Source organism: Penicillium psychrosexuale (assembly GCF_028828465.1).
Source record: "Penicillium psychrosexuale strain IBT 29551 chromosome Unknown utg000002l, whole genome shotgun sequence".
NCBI classification, from domain to species: Eukaryota; Fungi; Ascomycota; class Eurotiomycetes; order Eurotiales; family Aspergillaceae; genus Penicillium; species Penicillium psychrosexuale.
Genome location: NW_026643187.1, coordinates 1,226,379 through 1,254,068, shown reverse-complemented (window position 1 = coordinate 1,254,068; position 27,690 = coordinate 1,226,379). Strand labels below are relative to the sequence as shown.

The 27,690-nt window shown below is 49.0% G+C and overlaps 9 protein-coding genes across 9 annotated transcripts; 5 read left to right on the top strand and 4 right to left on the bottom strand.

Moving 5' to 3' along the window:
* Positions 1 to 1,656: 1,656 nt before the first annotated feature.
* On the bottom strand, positions 1,657 to 2,214 carry N7518_001605 (membrane magnesium transporter family protein; the record flags this gene model as incomplete). Its single annotated transcript, XM_057182533.1, has 3 exons — positions 1,657 to 1,716; positions 1,848 to 2,088; positions 2,159 to 2,214. The coding sequence occupies 3 exons, from the start codon at positions 2,212 to 2,214 to the stop codon at positions 1,657 to 1,659; spliced, it is 357 nt and encodes a 118-aa protein (XP_057043983.1).
* Positions 2,215 to 3,665: 1,451 nt separating this feature from the next.
* N7518_001604 (translation elongation factor 1 subunit beta) lies at positions 3,666 to 4,681 on the bottom strand (the record flags this gene model as incomplete). Its single annotated transcript, XM_057182532.1, has 4 exons — positions 3,666 to 3,895; positions 3,949 to 4,319; positions 4,543 to 4,582; positions 4,642 to 4,681. The coding sequence occupies 4 exons, from the start codon at positions 4,679 to 4,681 to the stop codon at positions 3,666 to 3,668; spliced, it is 681 nt and encodes a 226-aa protein (XP_057043982.1).
* Positions 4,682 to 5,303: 622 nt separating this feature from the next.
* Positions 5,304 to 11,465, top strand: N7518_001603 (uncharacterized protein; the record flags this gene model as incomplete). The annotated part of the gene is made up of 18 exons (XM_057182531.1): positions 5,304 to 7,457; positions 7,674 to 7,770; positions 7,977 to 8,159; positions 8,216 to 8,308; positions 8,380 to 9,152; positions 9,229 to 9,306; positions 9,356 to 9,415; positions 9,462 to 9,816; positions 9,881 to 9,977; positions 10,028 to 10,117; positions 10,166 to 10,334; positions 10,384 to 10,418; positions 10,467 to 10,548; positions 10,604 to 10,715; positions 10,768 to 10,969; positions 11,024 to 11,071; positions 11,136 to 11,274; positions 11,334 to 11,465. The coding sequence occupies 18 exons, from the start codon at positions 5,304 to 5,306 to the stop codon at positions 11,463 to 11,465; spliced, it is 4,899 nt and encodes a 1,632-aa protein (XP_057043981.1).
* A 345-nt stretch (positions 11,466 to 11,810) lies between these two features.
* On the bottom strand, positions 11,811 to 13,756 carry N7518_001602 (something about silencing 10 family protein; the record flags this gene model as incomplete). Its single annotated transcript, XM_057182530.1, has 2 exons — positions 11,811 to 13,519; positions 13,579 to 13,756. 2 exons carry the CDS (start codon positions 13,754 to 13,756, stop codon positions 11,811 to 11,813), a joined length of 1,887 nt encoding a protein of 628 aa, XP_057043980.1.
* A 441-nt stretch (positions 13,757 to 14,197) lies between these two features.
* On the top strand, positions 14,198 to 15,318 carry ksrA (3-dehydrosphinganine reductase; the record flags this gene model as incomplete). The annotated part of the gene is made up of 3 exons (XM_057182529.1): positions 14,198 to 14,242; positions 14,295 to 14,426; positions 14,479 to 15,318. 3 exons carry the CDS (start codon positions 14,198 to 14,200, stop codon positions 15,316 to 15,318), a joined length of 1,017 nt encoding a protein of 338 aa, XP_057043979.1.
* A 520-nt stretch (positions 15,319 to 15,838) lies between these two features.
* On the top strand, positions 15,839 to 16,914 carry N7518_001600 (sterol desaturase family protein; the record flags this gene model as incomplete). The annotated part of the gene is made up of 2 exons (XM_057182528.1): positions 15,839 to 16,318; positions 16,408 to 16,914. The coding sequence occupies 2 exons, from the start codon at positions 15,839 to 15,841 to the stop codon at positions 16,912 to 16,914; spliced, it is 987 nt and encodes a 328-aa protein (XP_057043978.1).
* Positions 16,915 to 17,506: 592 nt separating this feature from the next.
* On the bottom strand, positions 17,507 to 18,961 carry N7518_001599 (60S ribosomal protein eL6). Its single transcript, XM_057182527.1, has 3 exons — positions 18,776 to 18,961; positions 18,133 to 18,468; positions 17,507 to 18,065 (listed from the first exon to the last, which is right to left on the bottom strand). Exons 1-3 carry the CDS (start codon positions 18,878 to 18,880, stop codon positions 17,913 to 17,915), a joined length of 594 nt encoding a protein of 197 aa, XP_057043977.1. The 5' UTR covers positions 18,881 to 18,961; the 3' UTR covers positions 17,507 to 17,912.
* A 334-nt stretch (positions 18,962 to 19,295) lies between these two features.
* Positions 19,296 to 20,604, top strand: N7518_001598 (uncharacterized protein; the record flags this gene model as incomplete). Its single annotated transcript, XM_057182526.1, has 3 exons — positions 19,296 to 19,346; positions 19,429 to 19,988; positions 20,058 to 20,604. 3 exons carry the CDS (start codon positions 19,296 to 19,298, stop codon positions 20,602 to 20,604), a joined length of 1,158 nt encoding a protein of 385 aa, XP_057043976.1.
* A 518-nt stretch (positions 20,605 to 21,122) lies between these two features.
* Positions 21,123 to 27,617, top strand: cch1 (calcium channel protein CCH1; the record flags this gene model as incomplete). Its single annotated transcript, XM_057182525.1, has 3 exons — positions 21,123 to 22,709; positions 22,765 to 25,789; positions 25,843 to 27,617. 3 exons carry the CDS (start codon positions 21,123 to 21,125, stop codon positions 27,615 to 27,617), a joined length of 6,387 nt encoding a protein of 2,128 aa, XP_057043975.1.
* Positions 27,618 to 27,690: the final 73 nt, after the last annotated feature.

Below are 27,690 nucleotides of genomic sequence, written 5' to 3'. Positions count from 1 at the left end.
AGGTCTTACAGTTCTATTTATGTCGATCTCTGGGGTCTAAGCTCCCCCACGTTCATTTATTACATGTATGTATTTGAAGGTGAAGTTATGAGAGACATTACCTTTACAATGGTGCTGGCAAGGATAATTAACAGCAAATAACTATGAAATGTGTCTCTCCGTCTCTTGAAATCAAGGTAGAATAATAATAGTTGGAATAGTTGGCAGATTTGACATGGTGGCAATATGCACCAGGCCTAGCTAATTTAGTGTCGGATCACCTGTACGGTAAGTAATCATAACAAACATAGCCTTGGCGATAATAACGACATGTCTCAATCTCAGCTGAATTAATTATTCAGTAGCCTGAAAGCTTACTTGCCATGGAAGTTAGGAGAGACATATCATTGACTGTGTGGACATACGAATCCGGTCAGTTCTTGATTGCGGAGCGAAGCGAAGCAATTATTCTCCCATCTGACTCACTATCCATAGTATACTAAGCATACTGTACTCCGTAGAGTAATTAATATTTTTTGGGGCTTCAAATGGCGCGATTCTATTTTGGAGCTAAGGAGCTCGAACCAGCCTTCTAAGTGAGACATCACTTTATCGAAATAGGTATCCCGAGGTCAGCTCTCTATCTTTTCTTCTACTATACACTTGGCATTATGGTATCACTATATTATCCTTGTATACTGTAAGGATATAACCAGTTTTGAGGTTTGATTTATGGATTCTACCCATGTAGACTAATTATCTCGGCTTTAGGACTTTTGCCAGCCCGCGGACTCTTCAAATCACCAGACTAAGGTGGGTCTTTGAGACAAGTCAGCGGCTCGGTTAAACCCATCCAGTAGGGATCTGTATATTTATATATTTTTTTCTCTTCTGACAGTAACAATAACAGATTCCTGCAATATCAACGGGGACAAAGAGGGTCGGCATATGCTCCCATCGTGCATGGGGTTTAAGCTTGATCCCAGAGCACTGCAGACGGTCTTTATTCTAGCTAGGTGGATAGGTAGTACTATTGACGTGCATATTGTGTGACTAGGTCGTACCATATATCTACAATATAGAAGACAATACGGGTATACCTTGGTCTCGACTTGCCTTCTACTCATCACCAGATGATTCTCTAGTTATACCGGGCCAAGCATCCGACTCTGGAATAAGGTTGCTTTTAGCTACCGTATAGGCGACATCAAACCCCTTGCTTATTGCCCTAGTCACGCCAATATTAGTGGAGGCCATGCTGTCAGTTGATGGCCTAGACTTATGCATCGCCATCCTACAGCGGTGTGGCGCGGGAATGCGAACCGAGTGCGCCAAAAGCGTCAATATCTGGCAATGATCCCACTTACCCAGGTCACAAGCAGCCGGGCAGGCGTACTAGTGGTGGTATGTTTGTGCGACCTCTCGGTCGCCTTTAGAGTACGGAGTATATCACACGAAGATGCGAGTTGCCACCCCTGCATCGCCGGCACATGCCATACGTTATTCTCCAACTTGCCAAGAGCACAAAGCCATTGGTTCCAAATAGGTAGATATCGTAGCCAGCAACAAGCTGAAGATCTTAATTGAAGACTGAACTCCCTCGCCGCAATGCATATTATACAGCTCTCCCCCACTGCAGCACATAATCCACATAATCGGCAACTCAATATTCAACCATCACTCCTTGATCGACACATCCTGACCGCGGACCCAGTCCGCAAACTCCTTTCGCTTGGCCTATGTTATCCAAATGTTAGCTTCGAATATTCCTGGCCCGAAACAATGGTGTCCAGCAACAAATTCATATCTTGAATGAATCCAAATCCAGTAGTTCCAAGGCATGTATCCAAGTAGATCCAAAAACTCACCCGAATATCCCAGAATCCGTAACGCTCCTCCAGACTCAGGTACGGGTTGCGCGCTCCGCCGTTCCGTTCAATCTCGCCCGCCCACTCGCGCCAGCTAATCGGCTTCAACTTCTGCGCGCTCAAGACCAGTCCGATTGAAACAATTAATACCGAAACGAGGGTTTCGATGATGATGTCTTGTGGGAGGGCAGTGGACGTGAGGTTGCTGTAAAGGACAGTATGTTCGTGGGCCGAGTAGCCTCTGCAGAAGGCATTGTTAGCTTTGCTCGAGGAGTGTATATAATTGCTGAGTGGATGGTCGGAGAACGTACGCATGAACTATCAGGACGAGGCCGAAGAAAGTCACCACGCGGGAGAGGAAGCTCATGATGGGTGGTGAGTTTGGTTTTGGGTTGCGGGTTGGAGGTCAGTGGTTGAGCCCGGTCGCTGCGAAGTCTTCTTATATGTGGATAATTCAAAATAACTCCCACTGTATTATTGGTGTTGAGATGAAGCCTGGGGTCACTGGCTGTAGACAGTGTTGTGATGCCGTTTTGATACGTTGGCGTTAGCGTTGGCGGGAGGTTCGTGGAGGCCCGCCTCCAGGTGGTTTACCTAATCAACTTTTTGACTCCAAGGCTGGCTCGGATTTATCACATCTGTTGCATTTTTCATACTGCTATTGAAAATGTTTAATGGATCGGGGTCTTTTCTGGTTAATAAGGAGGTGTATCTCCCTCGCTACCTACATATCCAGTGAATGTTGTATTCATTCCTTGCGATATCAACCCGAAACTAGACCTCGGGACAACCCCATCAAAACGGACATACTGGATTCAATTGATGAAATAAACCGGTGTATTTGGCTGAAGTCCAGGCCTATTCCCTTATATGTTTCCTTTCGGTGAATTCTGCGATGCATGGGCAACACTTACTAGACCAGCCCTGAACGAGGGTAACACTATTCGACTCTGCTGTCCAATCTCTGTGGTTGACAAAGGACTTTGCTTTGTCTCGAACCTCCGTAGGTGGTAGCCATACAAATAGAAAATATGGTTTACAAGAGAGAGGGGAAACACGTAGTTAGACCTTGTAGGTTTTGCCGGTCTGGAACTAGGAATATGAGGATTGAGGCTCTCTGAATTACACGGTCCATGCTATCCACGGTATAGTTAGTTGTCAATAGAATAAGCCGTGAGACAGAACATAAGGAGCATATTCCCCCTGTATCCATCTTCTAGTTTTCTATATGAATCTGCTATGGGGAGTGGGAATATATATCGAGATATCATCTATTACATACCATTTAAATTAGATAGCCAATCATGTCTGTTCAGATGTGCTTTCAAATCACTATAAAGCTTGCCTTTATCAATACAGAAGACATACATACATATGTAGGAGTACTCGTCTTTCTAACGTGGCAGTTGTCCATAAGAAAAGAATGACGAGACAGCGACGTCAAAGAAAAACAAAAGGTTAGTTAATTGACCAAGTTAGGTGAATGTGATCGAGTCCATGAGAATATTGATTGGTTAGAACCTATATAGATTTTGAGGGTTGATTTACGAGACATCGTGTGCATAAAAAGCCGAGCAGTTACCACCCCTGTAAATAGGGATTCTGGGGACTTGATTTGAACAATTACTGTCTGACAATCATACACCTATAAATAGCAAGTTACAATGAAACTGTGAATGGTCATGAATTTTTTGAATTTTTCATCAATGACCGGTCACTATGGACCAGCTTTCTAGTTGGACTAGGTTCGTAAAGGATTCCTCTGACATCACGCATTTCCATCACACAATTCCTGCTTCATAAATGGGCATCGCAAATTTACAGCTTCTGCATGGCAGCGATATCGGTGGACTGGACGTGATCCTCATCCTCCTCAATCTTCTGCTGGAGCTCATCGGTGGAGACCTTATCGTCCTCAACGACAAGGTTGATCTGGAGCTTCTTGATACCGAAGCCGACGGGAACCCACTTGGAGGCACCCCAGACGAGGCCGTCCTGCTCAATGGCGCGGACGTTGGCCTCCATCTCCTCAAGGTTGGTCTCATCATCTGGAAATGTTTGTTAGCAGTTGGACTGGAAGAGACACTTGAGAAATACATACCCCAAGGCTTGACCTCCATGGTGACGATAGACTTGGCGGCGGGCTTGACCTTGCCAGCCTTCTTGGCCTTGTATTCTTCGAGACGCTTGTTGCGCTCAGCAACGACCTCGGGGTCCTCCTCCTCAGAGTCGGAGCCGAAGAGATCTTCATCGTCATCCTCCTCGGGCTTGTCCTTGGGGTTGGAGGGAAGAGTGGTGGTCTCGGGACCGTAGACAGTGAAAGCTGCGTTGGAGTCACCGGGGAGGGTGGGGAATTCGGGCTCGAAAGAGGCGATGTGCTTGTGCCAGCGGGCAACGTTGGGGTACTTGGCAGCATCAGGAGCGGCGGGGAAGGCCTTGAAGGTCACGACATCGGCCTGGCTGGGCGCGTGGCTGATGAACAGAGTCAGCATTGATGTTCACATCAGATGAAACGATTCAAATAATGTAGCATAGTAAAGCAGGATCAGAGGTGCGATTGCTCGCGATTGGTTGTAGTCATCCAGCGGGGTCTTAATCCGCCTCCTAAACACGGACCAATGTTTCTCATCATGAAAGCATAACAGAAAAGGAAAGAGAGGAGAAAAAAGGCAGCGAAAATGGGAGGTTTTCATACCCAACAATGTAGGACCGAGTGGACAGGAAGTGGTCGGCCACTGAGGGGCACAGTCAGTCACCAATTGATTCGAAATAACAAAATCTCAGGGGCGCCTACGAGTCAGGCCGGCATCAGAGACAAAGTCGGTGAAACCCATTGTGAAGAGAGGTGTGTTGGTATCTGGAAGGAGAAGAAAAAAAGGAGAGGAAAATAGATGAAGGAGGGGTTAAAAAGGAAGGGATTTTTTTTGTTACGGAAAATCTCTTACGGAGTCACGGAAAAACGTGAAAGAGCGAAGACTGGTCAGGTGACTTACTTGCGACGGTGCTTACCTACACAAGTCATGTGACTAACCGGTGACTTCAGGACGAAGCTTAGACTAGTCAGGTGACTGACTGGTGACGGAGGTCTGGTTCCTTCCGCCACTCAGCGTTTACTATGTGGATCGTTCGAGAAGCCTCCCGATGGACCTTGGTTATCGGTATTTAAGGTATAACAGTGACATGTCCGATCCTGAACTGCCCTAGGTTTCTTTTTACACTTTTTTTTATTTTGGCAAATCTATAATATACATTATGGCGGCGAGATTATCCCTCAATGCCCGCAGTCGGCTTCTGCGAACGCCTCGCCTATCTTCGACCCGGCTTCTATCCCCAATCCCGAGATCAAGCATACTGCCCTGCACCTCTATCATACCACCAGCCATCAACCATAGCCCTATATCTGTCCGCCACTATGCCAATGGGGGCCGTCCACACCCCCCAGGCGGTACTCACCGCATGGATATGAGCGGCGGAGAGGACGAGAAATCAGCACTAGAAAAGTATGGTGTTGAGCTTACGGAGAAAGCTAAAGCTGGCAAGCTGGATCCAGTCATTGGACGGGATGCCGAGATTCATCGAACCATTCAAATTCTGTCCAGGCGAACTAAGAACAACCCCGTACTGATCGGTTCCGCTGGAACCGGTAAGACCGCCGTTCTCGAAGGGCTGGCTCAGCGTATCGTACAAGGAGATGTCCCCGAGAGCATCAAAAACAAACGGGTTGTCTCATTGGATCTGGGCTCTCTAATTGCAGGAGCCAAGTTCCGGGGTGACTTCGAGGAGCGTCTGAAAGCCGTCCTGAAGGAAGTGGAGGATGCGGAAGGCGGGGTGATCCTCTTCATTGACGAGCTTCACACCTTGCTGGGACTTGGCAAGGCTGAGGGCAGCATTGATGCTAGTAATCTCCTCAAGCCTGCTTTGTCGCGAGGCGAGCTTCAATGCTGTGGTGCCACTACTCTCAATGAATATCGATTGATTGAAAAAGATGTGGCTCTTGCCCGACGGTTCCAGCCTATTCTGGTGAGCGAGCCGTCGGTCGCCTCGACTATTTCCATTCTACGGGGCATCAAGAACAAATACGAAGTACACCATGGTGTCAGAATTACAGATGGCGCTTTAGTAGCTGCAGCCACTTACAGCAATCGCTACATCACCGATCGATTCCTGCCCGACAAAGCGATTGATCTTGTCGATGAAGCTGCATCGGCTCTTCGCTTGCAACAGGAGTCGAAGCCCGACTCAATTCGGGAACTTGAACGTGACATTACTACCATCCAAATTGAGCTTGAGTCTCTTCGCAAGGAAACCGATGTTGCCAGCCGCGAACGGCGAGAGAAGCTTCAAGAAGACCTGAAGACCAAGCAAGCGGAGGCCGGTAAATTGACCGAGGCCTGGGAAGAGGAGAAGGCCGAAATTGATACCATCAAACGCACCAAGGAGAATTTAGAACGCGCTCGGTTTGAACTTGAACAAGCTCAACGCGAAGGAAACTTTGCCAAGGCTGGAGAGTTGAGATACTCTACCATCCCAGAGCTCGAAGCCAAGCTACCCAAAGAAGGCGCTGAACAGGATCCTCATAATCAAACTCTGATTCACGACTCAGTTACTGCAGATGACATTGGAAACGTCGTTTCTCGGACCACGGGCATCCCCGTTAACAAGCTCATGGCTGGAGACGTGGAGAAGCTGATTCATATGGAGGACACTCTCCGAAAATCAGTCCGCGGACAAGATGAAGCGCTTTCTGCTGTGGCAAATGCTGTGCGGATGCAGAGAGCTGGTCTCAGCGGAGAAAATCGCCCTATGGCCTCTTTCATGTTCCTTGGTCCCACCGGTGTTGGAAAGACTGAGCTCTGCAAGAAGATGGCCGAGTTCCTTTTCTCCACGGAAACTGCAGTTTTACGGTTTGACATGAGTGAATTCCAGGAGAAGCACACAATCAGTCGACTCATTGGTTCTCCTGCCGGATATGTCGGATATGATGATGCTGGTCAGCTTACTGAGGCTGTCAGACGGAAGCCTTACGCTGTTCTGCTATTTGATGAATTCGAGAAGGCTCATCGTGATATCTCAGCGCTACTGCTGCAGGTCCTCGATGAGGGCTTCCTGACAGACGCGCAAGGCCACAAGGTTGATTTCCGAAACACCCTGATTGTGTTGACCTCGAATCTTGGAGCTAGTATCCTGGTCGGAGCAGACCCCTTGTACCCAATTAAAGATGACGCCGGTGATGCCGAGCTCCCAGAAAAGGTCAAATCGGCTGTTATGGATGTGGTTCAGAGCGCATACCCACCTGAGTTCATGAACCGAATCGATGAATTCATCATCTTCAGACGCCTGTCCCAGGATGCTCTCCGGGACATCGTCGATATCAGAATCAAAGAGCTTCAGGCTAGACTCGATGACCGCCGTATGACTCTGCAGGTTGACAATGAGACCAAGGACTGGCTGTGCGAGAAAGGCTACGACCCCAAATTTGGTGCCCGGCCTTTGAACCGTCTCATTGCTAAGGAGATTGGAAACCGCTTGGCTGATAAGATCATCCGAGGTGAAATTGTCTCTGGTCAAACTGCCCGAGTTTCTCTTGATGAGTCTAAGTCTGGCCTTGTGGTAACTGCGGAGACCGCGGAAGAATAAATGACAACATGAAATCTAGCGTTCTTATGTGGCACATACAATGTTTTTGCGTCTGCTTTTTTTGCGAATATTTCGATTGCATGTCCGGTCTTCTCTCATATATTATGGCTTTTTACACTAGTCCACTCACTTTGTACAATAATCTAGTTCTAGACAGTTCATATTGATCAAATTGCTTGTTTTATGTAGGCTGTAGGCTCGAGGAACGACCCGTGGACAGGTGACCAGGCCAACTCCCACCGTTTCATCCAAACCCCATCATTTCCCTCTCTCATCCCATCTCTAAGTATCCCAATTCCGTTGGCCACGGGAAAATGCCTTCATTAAAAAGAAAGAGAACACCAGCTTCCCGGCATCCAATTACACCTCGTACATCTGGGCGACGACTGGGCCACAGGGCGGCAGCTAGTCAAGCCTTCAGCATTTCAAGTGGTCCTCCTCGAACCCCTATCATTTCATCAGGAAGTCAATTGCACACACCTTTTCCTACAGATACCAATATCGAAATAGGTGGGTCGGTAAGAGCTACCGATGATGACTTCGATGACCATGTCATTGCTGCCATCGACATGAAGGATCATGGAACTGTGGGGTGCTCATACTACTCAGCCGAAGAAGAAAAGATGTATCTGCTAGGTGACAGTCGGTCGGGGGATATAGAGACAATCGACGCTCGTGGGTTAATTATTTGTTCAAGTCTAGATTAGAAGTGCTAATCAGGCCATCTACAGTGCTTCTCCAGATAAAACCTACAGTGGTCTTGACACCTCCGCGGGTTGATCTTAGTTCCCAGAATCAAGATCAGAACCTTGCACAAGAAGATGGTACATTTCCTTTGCACTGGAACTAATTTGACCCTTTCCAGTGCGGGCAAATGCTGATAATTTCTGTCTAGTTTCTTCTGCCTACCTTCCTTACCAGATAGACATTCGTCCAACTTCGGAGTTCAGCTACTCCAATGCAGAAAGCAAACTTCTTGCTTTAGGGGTTTCATCTGCGCACGAACAGTGCCTCCGGTTTTTCGTGCCCCAAAATGGTCTTGCCGGACCGGAAGAAGTGGACCCAGAAGAGATGGGCTTCACACTCCAAGAAGGAAGACTGCTGCATATCTCAAGTTCCGTTGACATGGATAACCCCGTGACTATTGGTTGCGCGGGAGCCATACTCACTTACCTGCAGCGACGAAGAGCCGCGGCACCTAGCCCCCTCGAAGAAGGGAATGAGTATCGGGTTCGAGCACTGCAGATGTTCAATCTACGGGATACGATGTGGATCAACAGCAATACCTTCACCTCTCTCCAGATTATCCAGTCGGAGTCACACCCGAATATGTTCAATCAGGGACCTGGGAAAAAGTCTGCTTCAGGCAAAGAGGGTCTTTCGGTCTATGGGCTCTTCCAACACTTTGCATACACGCCTCAGGGTAGGGCAAGACTCAAGCAGACATTTTTCCGTCCAAGCGTGAATCTAGATGCGATTCGTGAACGGCACGATTTCATAGGACTATTCTCCCGCCCTGACAATCTTGCTTCATTGGAGAAGATGACCAAAGCATTGAAACACATTAAAAACATCAGACCTATCATGCTCAATCTTCGCAAGGGAATTAGTACTGGCAGTGCTAAGGTTACTGGGTTCAAAACTACCGTTTGGGCTACTCTTCTTGCTGTATGTTTGATTTGCCATCATTCGTCTATGTAGAGTGATAGTTCTTCATTGCGATACTAATGAGGCAACTGACCAGTTTGCGTTCTACGCTATCGACATCAATGATGCACTGCGGGAGACCTCGGGCGCGCACATCCTGACTCTCCGAAGCAAGGTTAATCCCCAATAGGTATCCCAGTCCTTCTTGTACTGACAACTTGCAGGCTCTCAGGGTCTTTGAAGCAGCCCAGCTGTACAGAGTTGGTCGTATGGTTCAAGAAATTGTAAGTTCCCTTTTTAATAGAATTAATAACGCATCTGACTTTTTAGGTCGACATTGATAACTCCGAAGAACAAGGAAGAATGGTGGTGAAGCAAGGAATTGATAGAGAGCTTGACAGAATTAAAGACAGATACGATGGTCTCAACAGCCTTCTCAAGCACGTTGCTCTCGACATTGCCGCAACGATTCCGGCGACTCTCGACGTCGACGTCAATGTCATTTACTTTCCTCAGCTTGGGTTCCATGTTGCCATTCCACTCAATGAGCATGGTGCTGCGGCGTATACTAGTGCTGATGATGAATGGGAATTAATGTTCATCACGGAAAATCGGGCGTATTTCAAAGACTTCCGCATGAGAGAGATGGATGAGAAGTTGGGAGATATATACGGTATTATCTGTGGTAAGCCTGCTAAATTAATGGGAAGCAATGGGGATGAAGAGCTAAAAAACCCCTACCTTGACAGAGAAAGAAATCGAGATTGTATACGACTTAGCGCAGAGGGTTCTTCGATATGAGAATGTGCTCGTCGATGCCTCTGATATTTGTGGAGATATTGATAGGTTAGTCTTTGTGGGACATGATGTGAGGTCCGCTGATACAAATTTCACAGCCTTCTTGCTCTCACACAGGGAGCCAGCTTCTATAATCTGACCAGACCACGAATGGTTGAACAAAATGTGCTCAGAATCAAGGGTGGCCGGTAAGAGCTCTTCAACGATCATCCCTCGACATCCCTGACAGATGATAGGCACATTCTTCAAGAATTGACCGTTCCGTCCTATGTGCCAAATGACACATTGCTGATGGGCGGAAATGAGTCCGAGATCAATGACGCTGTTTCATCCATGGATTCCAATCCCAGCATGTTGCTCTTGACTGGACCGAATTACTCAGGAAAAAGTATCTATATGAAGCAGGTAAGCTGAATTTTGTCTTTGTGAAACACATTTTCTGACCTACTATTAGGTCGCTCTGATTGTCTACCTAGCCCAGATTGGGAGGTATGTTCCTTTCTATTAAGATAGTAATACAAAGGCTAACTGGCACAGCTTTGTCCCTGCAGACAGCGCGGAATTGGGCATTACAGACAAAATCTTGACTAAGATCAATACTCAAGAGAGTGTCTCCAAGGTATCTCAAATCCTTTGTATAAAGTGTCGGATTGGGCAACCTAACATGTCTCAAGGCCGAAAGCACATTTATGAACGATTTGCAGCAAATCTCCCTCTGCCTGAAACAAGTTACGAACCGAAGCTTGCTCATCATCGATGAGTTCGGGACGGGAACTACCGAAAGCAGTCCGTTCCTATCTAGCCATAGCTCTTCGTTCAGACTAATTAACGCGTTTAGATGGCATCGGCCTTGCCTGTGGCATACTCGATTATCTACTGTGCCTCGAGAGGCCCCCTAAAGTCATTGCAGCAACTCATTTTCATGAGATTTTCGAGAACAACTTCCTCGCTTTGCGGCCTCGACTCTATCTTGGCTATATGGAAGTTCAAGTTTGCGAAGAAACCCAGGCAGCCGAGGACCAGATTACATATCTGTATAAGTATGTACAGGAATGCTGGCTCCTGGGTCAATGGTATGTAAATGATGCTTACAGTTCGAACAGTTTTCGTCCGGGGCGAAGTAGCCAAAGCTTTGGTACCATGTACGTCCTGCTTCTTATCATGTCCGCATTCCTTTCAAATTGATTGACTTCAATATTGGTATAGGTGCGCGGCAATGAACGGTATCGACCCATCTGTTATATCTCGCGCAAACGAGTTTACGTCTCTTTCCGCACGAGGGGAGAACATTATTGTGGCCTGTTCGGTTCTATCTTCAGAGGAGATGCAAGACCTAGAAGAAGCGGTACGAGTTATCTTTTCTATAAAAGAAAAATGGAATGTGACTAATAGCCTCAATACAAGAACTCCCTAGTGAGAGATTTTCTGGAGATTGATTTCTCACAAGGTGACTCAGACCATGTCAAGGCCGTCTTCGAAGGCCTGTTCGAGCGAAAGGATTTATTATTATGGGGCCAAGCGCATGGAGGCCAATGATATCACGAATATCCTTACAAAGTACAACATACATTTACGCCCTAGGTCATCATCAATTAGCTGAACCCGCGATGTCGATATATTCCATTAGGAGAATGAAATCCCTGCCCACCTTCACTGCATTCGTAGCAATCGGGGAGATAGTAGCTAGGATCCCTGATGGATCAAGCGCATTATATACGTATAAGAGAAGATGGATTGAGATGAATAAAACGGTTTTTGAAACTTCGGGTAAACCAGAAGATGAGATCGGGGTTATATACACATCGAATGCCTGAAACTGCCCGCAGTGAACGCCATGGAAACATACACACAAGACCGTGAATTTTATGATCAAGCACACATTCACAGCTTAACACTCTTGACCAGGTTTTTCTTGATACCCGTAAGCTCACCACCATATCCACCGCGGCCCTCGCCGCCCTTGTACAGTTGCTTAGTACTGCCAAGCTTCTTCTTCTTTTCCTCGTACTTCTTTCTCTTCTTAACACGCGGGTTACGCGAGTCTTTACTGCGTTTCGCGTGCAGACCCTTGTTCTTCTGGATCTGATACGTGATTGCACGCTTGCCATCCGGACCAACCTCCTCTTGCACAAAGATTTTTCCACCAAGGCGCTCAGCCTCAGCGTAGGCATCTGCACGAGCCTGCTTGTCGTCCTTGCGCTTCTTGGAGCGAGATGCCACCATGTCGTAGTATTCATCGTCATCAGTGCCCTCCTTGGCACCCTCACCGCGGCGGAGCTCCTTGGCGACGCGACGATCCTCGTCGTCACTGTCACCGCCCAGCTGCTGGTCGGGGTTGAGTTCTTTGCGGCCGCGCTTCTCGGCCTCCACATTGAGACGGGCTTGACGGTCACGCAGACGTTCGCGGTATGGGAGATCGGCGTCTCCACCAGCATCCCGGCCTGCTGCATTACGTTTGTTGGCCTTCTGGGCCAGTTGCGAGGTGTAGAAACGGAGCGAGCGCTTCTGCTTGGCCTTCTCTTCTGCCTCATGGGCTGTGAGGGCATCCTCGTCACCGAAGTCAGAGTCCTCATCCTTGAGAGGTGCCTTGATCTTTTGTGTCTTGCGCTTCCGTGAAGGCTCGGTGGCCAGATTCTTGAGATCGGCGAGGTCGGCTTCTGTTTGGCGGAGACGCTCGGCGCGAAGAGCTTCGGCTTCTGCCTGTGCTATCTCGGCCTTGCTGAGCTTCTTCTGTTTCGGCTTCTTGATCTCTTGGGTCTTTGGTTGCTTCTCGGTCTTGGTTTTCTCGGTCTTAGTCTCCTTGATAGGCTCCTCAACGGGTTCCTCAAGCTCCTCGAGATCCTTGACAGTGTTCCAAAGCTTCCGGAATTTGACAAGCGATCCCATGACAGGGTGTTGTCGGAGTTCGGCAGGGGTCATCGGAACATGTTCGCTAGTCGCGTCGGGAGATGGGGAGGAAAGGAGCATGAAGTACATGCTGATCGTGCCAAGGTATGCAGACAACGCACGGAATTTCACCACAGGCACTGGGGATGGCTGTGGCTCTTCTGAGTCGTCGTCTGTTGAGGAAGCCTTCGAGGCTGCTTGTTGAAGATCCTTGAAGGAGCTTTGAAGGTCCACGAAGTCCTTCGCTAGGGGTTCAAACTCGGGGTATCTCGACTTCAAAATTTTCAGCTTCTCATCGGTGTCCATATCATCAGTGATCTCCAATTGTGGAAGCACTTCAGTCACCACGCCAGCGGCGGCGCCGTCCTCGGTACCCTTGCCGGATTCCACCCATTCAGACTCGTCAAACCCGAAATCGGCCTCATTCATAGCCTGTAACTGCTTCATTTGTAGTCGCTTGGCCTCCTGCTCTTCCTCCAATGCATCAACCTCGGTCTCGATCTGATCTGCGTTATAAAGATCCTTTTTCGATGAGCCCCAGGCAGCAATGCCTTCTTCATCTTCCTCGGATTCTGCGCCACCCTTCTTTGGCTGGCCCATATCATCGTATTCGTCGTCTTCTTCTTCTGAGTCTTCGAGATCGTCATCCTCGTCTATGGATTCGTAGCCAAGGATTTCTTCGTCGGAAGGCTGGATCAATTCCTCTGTGGCAATCAGTAAGACACCGTTCGCACAAGCTCAGGTTATCCTCAAAAACACATACCCTCCTCGGCAACTCTGCGCCGTCTCTTCGCCTCTGGGCCTTCCTCGAGTAGAATCTGGTCGCGGCCGGTTTGGAAGTCATCTTCCGAGTCGTCGAATCGCTCTTCGATATCAAACTTAGAGGGCTCAGGAGCTTTTTTCTCCGCTGGGCGACCAGCTTTTCTCTTTTTGCTGCCCATTTTTGCGTGTAGAATTCAAGCGACAATGAGCCAACTCAAAGTCTGGCCGATAAACTGTGATAAAATTATTTTTTGATCCCTCACCGCCTTGACTGCGCTAGCCTCGGGTGGGGCGTTTGCTCTGTTTGCACCTTTGGAAATCCAAATACGGGTAATCTTACAATCCCACACCTTTTGTAACGTCAAAAACAGACATCGGGAACGATCTCGGGTATTTCCGTATCGTTGCACAATTATTTACTGCCCCGTGTGCCTTCCATTTCGAGGACAACTAACAGACGCAACTGCCAATCAGCCACGATGGATCCTCACGCGTTAATTGCTCGTCTTCATCTGCCTCAACTTCTCTCCTCCTTACAGTCCTCGTATAATAATACGTCCACCCTGATATTGGGCGTTTCCACACTCTTTTGCACTATCGTTGTCTATACTATTGCTAAAATGTTTGGTTACGGGCTACGAAATGAGTTTAATGTCGACGGGCAGGTATGTGCAAGACTACATGATTAACGCGGTACTTCCTGACTGGGTATTACAGACTGTGTTAATAACCGGTGGCTCCGATGGCATGGGCAAAGCTGTCGCACTCGAGCTAGCCGCGAAAGGCGCAAACGTTGTTGTGGTTGCGCGCACTGTCTCCAAGCTGGTGACCGCCGTCGATGAGATGAAGGTCGGATATTCCTTCATAATCAGTTGATCAATATAGCTCACCTATCATCCAGGCCAAGGCAGCGAATATATTTAAGCAGAAATTCCTCTATATCAGCGCTGATCTCTCTGATCCCGTCGAGAGCGAAAGAGTCCTCGCAGAAGTCATAACGTGGAATTCAGGGGCTGCTCCCGACATTGTTTGGTGCTGTGCGGGCTTCTCTCGCCCGGGATTCTTTGTCGATGTGCCCATCCAAGAGCACCGACAGCAAATGGATGCAGTCTATTGGACTGCGGCCAACACAGCTCATGCCACCCTGCGCCACTGGCTGAAGCCCGTTGCCCCGAGTGGACAGATGAGAACACCCCGGAGACATCTCATTTTTACCTGTTCTACCCTTGCATTCGTTCCTATCGCTGGCTATTCGCCATACTCGCCTGCCAAGGCAGCCATTCGTTCTCTATCCGATACTCTGAGCCAGGAAATTGAAATGTACAACGGAGCCTATACCCAGCGGCACCGCAATGACGCCCCAGCTGCGGATGTCAGGATTCACACCATTTTCCCCATGGGCATCCTCTCACCCGGCTTTGACAACGAGCAAAAGACCAAGCCTGAATTGACCAAGAAACTCGAAGAAGCCGACAAGCCCCAGACGCCATTGGAGGTCGCGAAAATCTCTATCAGTGCCCTGGAGCGCGGGGAGTATCTGATCACTACCAATTTTGTTGGTGCCATTATGAAAGGCACTGCCTTTGGGCCTAGCCCGAAGAATAGCATTGTCGGTGACACCATGCTCAGCTGGCTCAGCAACCTAGTATTCCTCCAGGTCATTCCGGACCTTCGCAGCAAGGCGTTCACTTGGGGAAAGCAGAACGGGGTTCCGAACGGTAACAGTGCTCCGGCTTCATAGCGATCGGGTGTATTCTTCTGTCGACTGCTTCTTGTATGATGATACCATGAGCGATGTCTGTATGGCGCCTCCGAACACCTAAACATTCTTCAATTCCTTTCATCCTTTGTTGCATATTCTTATTGTACAGTACAAAATAATGGCTTGTCTGTTCTCGTATTTGTAGCAATTCGAACCTTTCATTGATGCAGTCAAATTCCGGGGCCCGGACTGATGACGTACGATGTAGAAACAACAAGCTTATCGTTTATCCTGCCACCCCATTTTCGACCTCGAAATTTCTTTGTCCCCAATTGCGCTGCCCAAACTGGGGTTTAAAATGTCTTTGTTTCAAATATGAATGGCAACTGATCACAGATCACTATTTTTGGCACAAAGAGAAATTGCTGGGAAAGCAGAAACAAAACCCTCGCTCCTCCATCGAAAGACTCGACGATAGCGATAGCACAAGATACAAGCAAAACCACCCTCGAGTCTTTCAACACCGTTAACAGCAATCGCCGCGCAAACTCGTGTCAAGATGGAGGCCCTCTTCTCAATACCGGTGCTGTCCGTCTTCCTCATTCCGGTCCTGTCATCCTACAGCACCAGCCTGAACCTCCTGTTCTTCTACATGACTTGGTCAACACTGGTACTGTCGCATTCCCGGCTCCGCGTGGAACTGTTCGGGACGATCGCCGTGCGCGTACTCTTCTACGCACTGCCGTCTATTGTCTTCTTCCTCTTTGACATCCTGACCCCGTCGGCTGCGATCCTCATCAAGGCGCAAGGCGCGACCGGCTTGCCAGGTGGGAGGAGGCGACGTCGAATCCACGCGAAGGAATTCAAGATCGCTGGGTGGGCACTGTTCAATCTATTCTTGGGTATCGTTGTGCAGGGAATACTTGAAACGATACTGGTTCGGACGCTCGGCAAGCGCAGTGCGCTCAAGGTATCACTGAAGCTTCCTATGCCATTTGAGATATGTAGGGATCTGAGCCTGGCGATGCTTGGGCGAGAAGTGAGTTATTAGAATTTCCAGACTATGTTTCTAGCTTGTGTCTTCTTTGGTAGTCCCATTTGCTGACATTCTCATTCTGCTTTTGATAGCTCCTCACATATATCATTCACCGCTACGCTCTTCACTCAAGGAGATCTCCTATACTTTCCAACTGGCACCGGTCTTGGTACCATTCTTTGGCTGCTCCGTTCCCATTGACCGCGCATTACGACCACCCGGCTGTCTATCTAGTTAACAAGTTCATCCCCACCTATGCACCAGCCATCATCTTCCGCTTCCATATGCTTACATATCTTTTGTACCTACTGTTGATTTCTGTCGAGGAGACCTTCGCATACTCTGGATATACTGTCATGCCGACAAACTTATTTTTGGGTGGGATTGCCCGTCGCACAGATATGCATTTGTTGATGGGTGGAAGGGGCAACTATGGCCCATGGGGTGTTATGGATTGGATTTTGGGTACTGTTGTTGGAGACTCGCAAACCACCGACGATGAGAGTGATGAGGCAGCAGATGAGCGGGATATGCGGAAAGCGTATGAGGCTGCGAAGCGAAAGGCTGTTGGGTCTGCGACGAAGCCAAGGCGACGATGAGACGACCATTGATGAGTACATGATAAATCATTGATTGGAGCTGCAGCTATGTAGGTTTTGTCTTAGTTTTGCTGTTTTTATTTGGAATGTGAATTGGGATTGTTCAACATATACATGTGTAGCTAGAACTGCAATATATATTCGAGGAAGTGAGACTTGTGGATGATATGGTATTCTGTAAATGCTATCATTATTCATACCAACATTGGTTTGATATGACCCCAAATGAATATCATTCGAGTGCTATACAATCAGTAGCTAGGAGGGCATGGTTGGCACTTAACCCTAAAATCGACTGGCGGATGGCTGCCAAGAGTGATTACAGATGGGATATTAGATCTAGAACACTTAGCTCATCGCACATCCATATTGCATTGAACTCTACGGTGACATAGCCGAGCAGCTATTATAACATGCATCCATTGACTACCTCAAAAGGTGTCAAGAAGATATTTATATACTTCTTACTCCGTAGTCCACGCCTAGATCTCGAGATCTCTACTCTAGTTCCACACAATCGGGATATCCACATTCAAGACAAGGCCCAGCAACCTTATATTTTAGTGTTTTACAGAGATTACACGACGCTTAGATGAATCGAAGGAATTGCCCAATTGGATTGCCGCCTGAACCTGGAAATGGGAGTTGGTCATACTGAACATAAAAGAGAATCCAGCCCGCCTGCTGGAACGAGGTGACTTTTAATCTTTTTTTTTTGCTTGAAGTCTTTCTTCATAACGCAGCTTCATGCAAAATCAGCCACGCGCAAAAGGAACGGGTTTCTTGAAACATGAGAACGACATCGGGTTGTCCGAATTAACCGCAAATCATAAGAAAAGTGAAAAACGTGTTTTGACGGATCCCGTAGGAATTACATGACATGGTTCATGAAACCGACCCCCGAAAGTCGCGAAAGGATGCCGATCTGCAATCGAGCCGCCCCTCGTTGGAAAAATGGTCCTCCCCAACTATCTACCGAACCCGCGGCTACCACACATTTACCACTTCATCTCGTGGGGCTTGTCGCCGTTTCGGAGGCTGAAGGTAGTAGCGAGGTAGCTGCCGAGGAAATCCTCCTTCTTGATGGAGGCAAGGATAGCCTGGTCGATAGCCTTCTGGTCGCTGGCGCGAGCGCTGGCAACAACCTTCTTCTGTAAAGACAAAAAAGTAATTAGCATTTCATCACTGCAAATGTGATAGTGTAGACAGGATGCGTACCTCGGCCTTCTCGCCCTGCTTGAAGAAAGCCTCTTCGGTCTTCTTCTCAGCCTTCTTGTCCTTGGTGAAGTATCCGGGAGCGGAGGTCTTCTCAATGGCCTTGGCGTCAACACCGCTGATGTCGACACGCTTGGAGGTGGCAATCACGTAGCGGGAGTTCACGCGACGGAGAGGGACACCGTTGATCTTGAAAGGACCGGTGACAAGGAGGACACCCTGGTCGAGGGACTTGAGGAGGATGACACGCTTGCCACGGAAACGGCCAGCGAGGAGGATCAGGATGGTGCCGGGAACGAGGGTCTCGCGGACCTTGGCGGGACGCAGGGTCTTGCGAACCTGTAAACACACAAAGTAGTTAGTCTCTGATGCCACACAAATCCTAGCGATTCCCGTGAATCCGCAAGTATCTCCCATCGCCGTAGCCGCATCCTCCCCAGATGATATGCGATTCGCACAAGATCACAAGATTTGATGAACTTGTGTCGTCGATTGACACCGGTGTCTGGCTGGATGTCGCCCCGTAATTCACAAAGGCTCTTCCTCAGAATACCGGTGCTATCGTCGCAATCATCGGGGCGGATGCGTGCCGGGTCGTATGTCCTCCTCTTTTTTGTGCCGTCCCATTTTCACAGGGTGTACTGACTTTCTTGGGCTGCGACTGATCGTCCACGGGGTACCACTTCTGGGCCTTGTCGGTGGGCACGACCCTCTGGCTCTTCCCGAACTGCTTCGTCTGGCCGTCCGACATGATGGCTGCTGGCGAAGGATGAATGGTTGTCGGGGTGGTTGTTGGAGATTTGAGTGAGGACTTGGACTGCTAAGCGGAGTCGGCTCCAGTGCGGGAATTCGTCGAGGGTTGTGTGTAGGAAGCCCTATCACGTGTTTAACCGACAGCCCTAGCCAATTTTGGAAAGCGGTAACTTAACATGCTGATGCCATATCTGTAAGGCCACAATATACGGGCGACTGTAAAACCACTTACGCAAAAGCATTGCTCGACACAAACAACTGACGTATACCGCTCGCAGCCTCTCTCTTTCTTTCTATAGACTCTTTGTCTTAACATCCTCCCCGACTCTTTTTTTATCTACCTGGAGGGAGCGAATCCTATCAATACAGTCTCCTCTATTATTGGATCTTTGTTCAGAATCAAATTCCCCAACATGTCGATAGCTCCGATCATCACCTTCAAAGCAGGTATCTGCGACCTGGATGTACGTGAGCTTAGCTTTCCGGATACCATCATCCGGATATACCCATATTTACATTGCAAATTTACTGACAGCTTCAATTTAGATCTCTAGCACTCCTCCCACCGTAAAGCCGAAGCCAACCCCAGGCTATGTCTACCTTTACTCCGAAGATGACCTTATCCACTTCTGCTGGCGCTCGCGTAGCGCCTCACTAGACGAGCCCGAGCTCGGCCTGGTGATGATCCCTTCAGATGGCAGCTTTACTCCCTACAAGCCATCCGGCAGGGACGCTACGAATGGCCGGATATTTGTCCTGAAGTTCTCATCTAGCTCTCAGCGATACCTGTTCTGGATGCAGTCCCAATCCCAGCACGAGGACGGCGACCCAAGTTGGTTCAGTCCCCGTGACTTGAAGCTTGGAGAAATCGTCGATGTTCTGCTGCAGGGCGAGGAGGTTGACGTAGAGCACGAGATCGCCAATCTCCCCCGCCGGCCTTCGGGCGGTGATGACGATGAGACCATGGAGGACGTGGAAGGCACCGATCATGATCGCAACCGATACCACAGCGCAGGTAGCGGCGGCGCTGGCCCCGATGCGACCGGTGGCGACGTGCGTGAGGAGGGACAAGAGTCGCGAGAAGGTGGTGCCGATGGTGGACGAGCGTAGGTACATATCTCCGACAGCCTTGATTCGGGCCATCTAAGCTAATTTGCCTTTTGCCTCATTTGCAGAGCCACTGCCGAGCAAGATTCCGCGTCGGTTGTCCAGGACTTTTTGAAGTCTCTGGGCGGCCGCCAGAGCCAGAGCGAATCCCAAGATCCTGAACGACCATCTACGACACTCCAAGAACTCCTTCCGCCCTCGACCACGTTGCAATTTATCGATTCTGCTGATACCACTACTGCCGATCACCTTCTGAGCTTCTTACCGCCCGCACTACTTCTACTGGCCCAGGGCAATGCTGAGGCTTCGGAAGCTGACACGGACCCGGAACTTGCCCAAGCTGCTCTCCTGTCCCTCGACCTCTCCCAGAAAAAAGATATTCTCCGAAAAGTGCTTCGTTCTCCCCAATTCATGCAAAGCTTGGCCAGTCTTACTGTAGCCCTTCGTGATGGTGGGCTTCCGAGTATCAGTGAGGCTTTGCAGATCCCCGTGGCTAATGGAGGCTTTATGCGGAGAGGTGGAGTACCCCTTGGTGGTGGCGATGCGGTAGACGCGTTCCTGGATGGTGTTCGGCAACACGTTAAAGAAAAGGAATCCCAGATGGATACTGATTGAATCACTATCAATACATTTATTCGGAGAAGACAAGACATTCGGAGACTTTTCAAAGGTGTAGAACTATTTTTGGAAAAAAGGGAACCCCACTAGGGAACATTGTTCAAGCAAGGCTGCGTCAGCGTCTGGTTAAAACCGCTGTAATTTTCATTTCAGGAGCTGGAATTGGAGGATAAGCCAGCTGTTATGTATGTTGTAGGCAGAAAATAATAAAAATACGATGTACGATGTATATGGCTCGTATAGCCGCGGTATGTCAGCCACGACAACGTTGAATATCCATGCGCATGCCGGGACTTGTCAATTTTTAGTGCAATTGCGATCCGAACGCCCTTGGCCCGAATTCAGCTTTGGAAGCCTGTCTCTTCTTTTGCTTTGTGTTGTATTCACACTCTCTTTATTTCCTATATTATACATATTTTCTCCCGTCAACACGTGTCGCCACCGTGTCGTGTCCGCTAAACCCCCCGTCCAGCCTGCGATGTCTGCGATTCGGTAATATCCGATCCTGCCTGACGATGGCACCAGATAGCCAGAACCTTGAAAACGACGAAAACGCTCCGCCGAACCACATCCCTCTCCAAGATCTCTCAAAACCGGCCGATGCTCCTAACGAGCGCGGGAGAAGCCGCGCGGGAACCGGCCTCTTCTCACGACGATCATTGATCGGGAGGGGGTCGCGGAGCAATTATGAGAGTGTTGCGAAAGAGTCTCCAATCGATTCGGCTGGACCGAGCAGGAGTCCATTCCAACCGTCAAAAACGAGCTATACAGAGGTTGCTTCCCCGATTGATGACCTGGGTGGTTTCGCGCAAGCGATGTCATCGGTTGGTCTCAGTTTTGATGGCCCTCAATCAAGGGCATCACCCTCGTACCAATCAGAAAGCCGTGGCTTTGACGATGCCGCTTCAGACCTTGATGTCGTACCTTTAGACAATTTCGATCCCCACGACCCCCACGGCTACAACCCCCCAGCAGACGAAGATGATACAGTACGGTTGACCGATCCTCGATACTTACAACCGATGAGCGGTGCTGCCAGTGTAGAAGGGCGACGCAGCACTGACACCGGTCACTCTGTGAATTTTGGTGGTTCAAGACTGGGCGATGATCTTCCTCACCTGGAGGATGGGATGGGAAGCCGTCGTGGCAGCACTGCTCGGGCTCGGTCGCGCTCTTTGTCTCCATCGGCGTCTAGCGGGGCTCTGCAACGCGCCAGCTCCATGGTCAAATCCATGTCGCAGCGAGTGGTCAATCTGAGTAACGAACCGGAAGTCGTACAGCAAACGATTGAGAGGCAGGAGCTTGATAAAAATGCACGAATGGACGGACCGCCAGTCTTGCCCGCGATGACAGACTATGACAACGACCAACACACTCAGCCACCCCGAGAAAAACGTTCCTCCAGCAGATTATGGAGGGATCGGAACAGTCCATTCAAAGGCAGGTCACTTGGAATCCTGGGACCAAATCATCCTCTCCGACTCTGGCTGTGTGATATCCTAGTGAATCCGTTCATGGAGCCCTTCATCTTGATTGTTATTGTCATCCAGACCATCTTGTTGACAGTTGAAGATGCGCTTCCTAATTCCACGAATTCAGTGAGGTGGGGAAGCAGCAAGTTTGATTGGGTTTTCTTAGCCATTTTTGTCATTTATACACTTGAGATAGGCTCTAAGATTTTGGTGTCTGGATTTATTCTCAACCCCGTCGAGTACAGCACACTCAATCGCAACCTCGGCATCAGGAAGGCAATCGCAGAGAAGGGCAGGAACCTGATCACACCGCATCGGCAGCCAACGATCAAGAAAACATCTACGCTCCAGGCTGAGCCCCAAGCTTCAATCCTGCGAACATTTACAGGAATGAACGGACTAGACCCTGAGGTCTTTGATGATCCTCTACACAAACGTCGCATTAGGCTTGCCCATCGTGCGTTTCTTCGACACTCTTTTAACCGGCTTGATTTTGTAGCCGTGGTGGCTTTTTGGATATCCTTTTTTCTTTCAATTTCTGGCGTTGAGAAATCGCACCAACTGTACATCTTTCGCATGTTAAGCTGTCTCAGAATTCTACGTCTCCTTGCCATGACTAACGGCACTTCGGTAAGTCTTCCGTTGCGATGATGTGGCTTTCGAGATACTGACCAATTACGTCTAGGTAATTCTTCGAAGTCTCAAGCGAGCAGCCCCTCTGCTTGTCCATGTCTCATTTCTTATCGGTTTCTTTTGGCTTCTTTTCGCCATCATTGGCATCCAGAGTTTCAAATCCAGTCTCAGGAGAACTTGTGTCTGGATTGATCCAGCAGGCCAGAGCAATTACACGTTGAATGATCCATGGGACACGTTACAGTTTTGTGGCGGGTATCTCAACCAGACGGGTGGAGAAATGCCATGGCTTAACTCCGATGGTATGGACGCAGGGTACAGCCCTAAAGGATATCTTTGTCCTCAAGGTTCTGTATGCATGGAAGGCGTCAATCCTTATAAGGGGACTATGAGCTTTGACAACATCCTGCACTCCCTGGAGTTGGTGTTTGTGATCATGAGCTCTAATACATTTACCGATCTGCTATACTATACCGCTGACACTGACTATCTCGCTACGGCTCTGTTCTTTGCCTGTGGGTTTGTCATTTTGAGCTTGTGGTTGGTGAACTTGCTGGTTGCGGTTATCACTCACTCATTCCAAGTGATCCGAGAAGAGAGCAAACGCAGCGCTTTTGCTGTGCAAAAACTTGATGCTGTCGACGAAGACGAGACAGTGTCTCATAAAGTCAGTCCTCTAAAGCGCATACATGATAAAACTGAGTGGATTTGGATCTGCCTCATCATATTCGACCTTATCGTGCAAGCACTGAGAAGCTCGGCTATGTCTGCCCGTCGAACGCGATTTATTGATACTACTGAGACTGTTCTCACTATCATTTTCCTAGTCGAGATTATTTTGCGATTCGTCTCGGATTGGCGCATGTTTCATCGAAGGCGTCGTAACTTGACAGACCTTTTGCTTGTAATCGTTACCTGCATCATCCAGCTACCACCTATCAGGAACTCAGGTCGCGCATACACAGTTCTCACCTTGTTCCAGATCCTTCGGGTCTACCGAGTGGTATTGGCTTTCTCTGTGACCAGAAAGCTGATCGTGATTGTGTTCCGCAATACTGTCGGTCTGCTCAACTTGATATTTTTCCTATTCTTGATGACCTTTTTATCTGCCATTTTCGCAACACAGCTTTTTCGAAGCCAGATCCCAGATTCAGATCCAAGTGGCACGACGATCATGATCACGTTTTCGAATATCTACAACTCATTCCTGGGAATGTATCAAATTTTGTCGAGTGAGAATTGGACCACGATTCTTTACAATGCAACCGCATATACGACCGACTTCAACACAGCCTGGATCTCGGCAGCATTCATTATTCTTTGGTTCATTGTGTCCAACTTTATCATCTTAAACATGTTCATTGCTGTCATTCAGGAAAGCTTCGATGTTTCAGAAGATGAAAAACGAATGCATCAGGTCAGGGCGTTTTTGGAACAGAAACAAGTCCATGGAGCACCCCAAGGAAACTTAGCACTCTCGAAAATCCTTCGCATTGGCCGAGATTCAGCCCGTTACAAAGATCCACTCGACCATGGTCCTGCCGCATTGGAAATGTTGCTGAAAGACGCCGTGGTGCAAGAGTTCCTTGACGATGAAGAAACTAGGCAACAAGAACGGCAAAGGCCGAAGGACTCCCGAAGGGTGAGCACGATGCCACTAGGCGCGACTCAAGAGACCGTCCAACCAGGCTGGATCTCACTTCTATGGACGAAGGCCACCACACTTGTTATGCGGAGGGAACCAAATCCTTTCTACTCGAAGCTGAAGTTCTCACGTGCTTACGAGGAGTTGGATCCGAGAACCATGGCAAGAGAAGTTGTTACTGCGGCAGAGCAGAGAAAACGGGACCAGCGAGCATACCTCGTGAAACATCCTAATTATAACAAATCACTGTTTCTTTTTCCGCCGGATAATATTGTTCGGAAATTTTGTCAACGGATTGTCGGCCCAGGACGTGGCAGCCAACGAGTTGAGGGTGTGGATCCATACAAGCCACTATGGTATGCATTCTCTGCTTTCATTTATGCAGCCATTGTTGCCATGGTGCTCCTCGCCTGCATTACAACACCCTTGTATCAGCGGCAGTATTTCCGCACTGACCGCAACTGGTTCGTCTATACTGACTTGGGCTTTGCCGTTGTGTTTACTATTGAAGCAATGATTAAAGTGATTGCCGATGGTTTCTTCTGGACGCCGAATGCATTTTTCCGCAGTTCCTGGGGATTTATTGACGGAGTCGTGTTGATCACGTTGTGGGTCAGTGTCGGTGGCTCGCTCAAACAGGACTGGAGTGTTTCCAGAGCAATCGGCGCCTTTAAAGCGCTAAGGGCGTTGCGTCTTTTGAACGTCAGTGACAGCGCCAAGGACACCTTCCACTCTGTCATCATTGTCGGGGGATGGAAGGTCATTGCTGCTGCTGCAGTTTCTATGAGTTTCCTCATACCATTCGCAATCTATGGAGTCAATCTGTTCAACGGGCAGATGGCCAGCTGCAATGACGGTGGATTTTCCGGGAACTTGACCAACTGCGTCAATGAATATTCCAGCTCGCCATACAATTGGGACGTGCTTGCTCCACGAGTGGCGGGGAACTCTTATTATGACTTCGACAATTTCGGTGACTCCCTCTTCATCCTGTTCCAAATTGTCTCCCAAGAAGGTTGGATCAGCGTACAAGAAACTGCAATGAGTATCACTGGAAAGATGACCCAACCGCAAGATCTAGTGGCGCCGGAGAACGGGCTATTCTTCGTGGTATTCAACTTACTTGGAGCCGTGTTTGTTCTAACCCTATTTGTGTCTGTGTTCATGCGTAATTACACGGAACAAACTGGTGTCGCCTTCCTGACCGCCGAGCAACGTTCCTGGTTGGAATTGCGGAAACTTCTCCGACAGGTATCGCCCTCGAAACGATCTTTTGATGACGAGAGCAAGAAATTGCGGCTGTGGTGTTATCGAATTTCAGTTAAGAAGCATGGCCGGTGGGCGTGGTTCGTGACCTGCGCCCTTGTAGTTCACCTACTATTACTTGTGCTGGAATACTATCCCGAACCTGCCTGGTGGGAGATGCTTCGAGGTAAGTTTTTTGGCCTGATTCGAATGTTACATGTTACTAATTGGTCAATCTAGCCATTATATTCTTGGCATTCATGCTTGTCTACGTTGTGAATGTCTTAATCCGACTGATTGGTCTTGGGTGGCATCGATTTAGCCGGAGTTCATGGGATCTGTACTCTCTTATCGCTGTCCCCGGCGCTTTCATCAGCTCCGTCCTTGACATTTCATACCGCGAAAGAACTCATGTCGTGGTGGAGCTCAACAAGCTTTTCCTCGTTTCTGTTGCTCTGCTGCTTATCCCAAGGAACAACCAGCTTGATCAGCTTTTTAAGACAGCGGCAGCTAGTCTGTCCGTGATTGGAAATCTTCTAGCTACCTGGTTCGTTCTATTCTTAGTGTTTGGCATTGCGATGAACCAGGCATTTGGCCTTACCAAGTTCGGCGAAAATGAGGATCACAACCAGAATTTCCGCGACGTGCCCAAATCCCTGATCCTGCTTTTCCGAGCAAGTTGCGGAGAAGGGTGGAATGAGTTCATGGAGGACTTTGCGACTATGACTCCGCCCTTGTGCACACATAACTCCAACTTCCTCGATGACGACTGTGGAAGCGCGCCGTGGGCCCGTACTCTTTTCATTGCATGGAACCTGATCAGCATGTACATCTTCGTCTCGCTGTTTGTTTCGTTGATTTTCGAAAGTTTCTCCTATGTTTATCAGCGGAGCAGTGGACTGTACGCGATCAGTCGTGAAGAGATCCGTCGGTTCAAGCAAGCGTGGGCCACGTATGATCCAGATGGGACAGGCTTTATATCCACGGAGCGGTTCCCTCGCCTACTCGGTGAGCTCTCTGGTGTCTTTGCGATGCGAATCTACGAGGGAGAGTTTACGGTTGGAAGTATCCTGGAAAAATGCCGGGTCGACCCTCAGAGAAACTCGATAGGTTCTTTCGCAAGAAATTCGATGGTATCGCTGGTTCAGCCACGACAGTCAACGTGGCCGAACTCTCGTGTCTCGTCTGATGTAGATCTCGACGAGCTCAGTCGGATCATATCGCGGATTCCAGTTCAAAGCATCCGAGAGCGGCGCAGACGATTGAATGCCTTCTACGAAGAAATCCTTGTGTCAGCAGATCCCGACCGCGGTATTTCCTTCCATCAGTGCTTGATGATTCTCGCACATTACAATGTGATTAGTGATAGTAAGAGTCTGCGCCTCGAAGAATTCCTACGTCGTCGGGCACGGCTGCAGCGGGTGGAAGAGGCTGTCCGTCGAAACACCGTCGTCGGCTTCTTTGATACCCTATACTGGTCACGCGAATTCCGCCGCAAGATTGGCCGCAAGAAAAACGGCCGGTTGAGCATTGTCCCGACATTCACTGTGCCGGAGATCTTTGTCGACAATCCAGGCGACGACCCCGAGGAGCACGACCAGCCAGGTTCCGGTGCAATGACGCCCCAGACACAACCAGACTTGGATGCAAACTTCCCCCCTATGCTCTCACCGGTCTCCTTGCACCACAGACGAGCAGAGTCCAGCCCAACTGGAAACCGCAATGCTCTGCCTCGCCTCAATACCAATTTGAGCGGGTCAGTATCTAGCTGCAGCACACCTACGAGGGAGTGGTCGAGTATCAGTCCCTCAATCACACCGCGTCAAATGTATGGGGAGCACACTCCACTTGATACCAGCGAAACGCACGAGGCGCCTTCGGCCACCGATACTTCGCGTCATAACAGTGGTATGAATGTACAGGATGTTATGCATTCGCTGGACAACTCCGCCTGGGGTGAGAGTATCCGGCGAAGCTTTACACAGCGGCGATCAGGCGATCACAGTTCTGAATGAAATGCTGTGCCTATTGATGTGTCTGATTTTGGATGTTATCATGAAGTGAGTGGATAGAGCGTGGTTTGATTTT

Excerpts from the sequence above, each read along its gene's own strand:
- N7518_001599 (XM_057182527.1), bottom strand. The coding sequence starts at position 18,880 with ATGTCGGACGGCCAGACGAAGCAGTTCGGGAAGAGCCAGAGGGTCGTG. Across the intron at positions 18,469-18,775 it reads ATCAGTCGCAGCCCAAGAAA|GTTCGCAAGACCCTGCGTCC; the intron begins GTCAGTACACCC and ends GTGTGTTTACAG. Across the intron at positions 18,066-18,132 it reads AGCAGGGCGAGAAGGCCGAG|AAGAAGGTTGTTGCCAGCGC; the intron begins GTACGCATCCTG and ends TTGTCTTTACAG.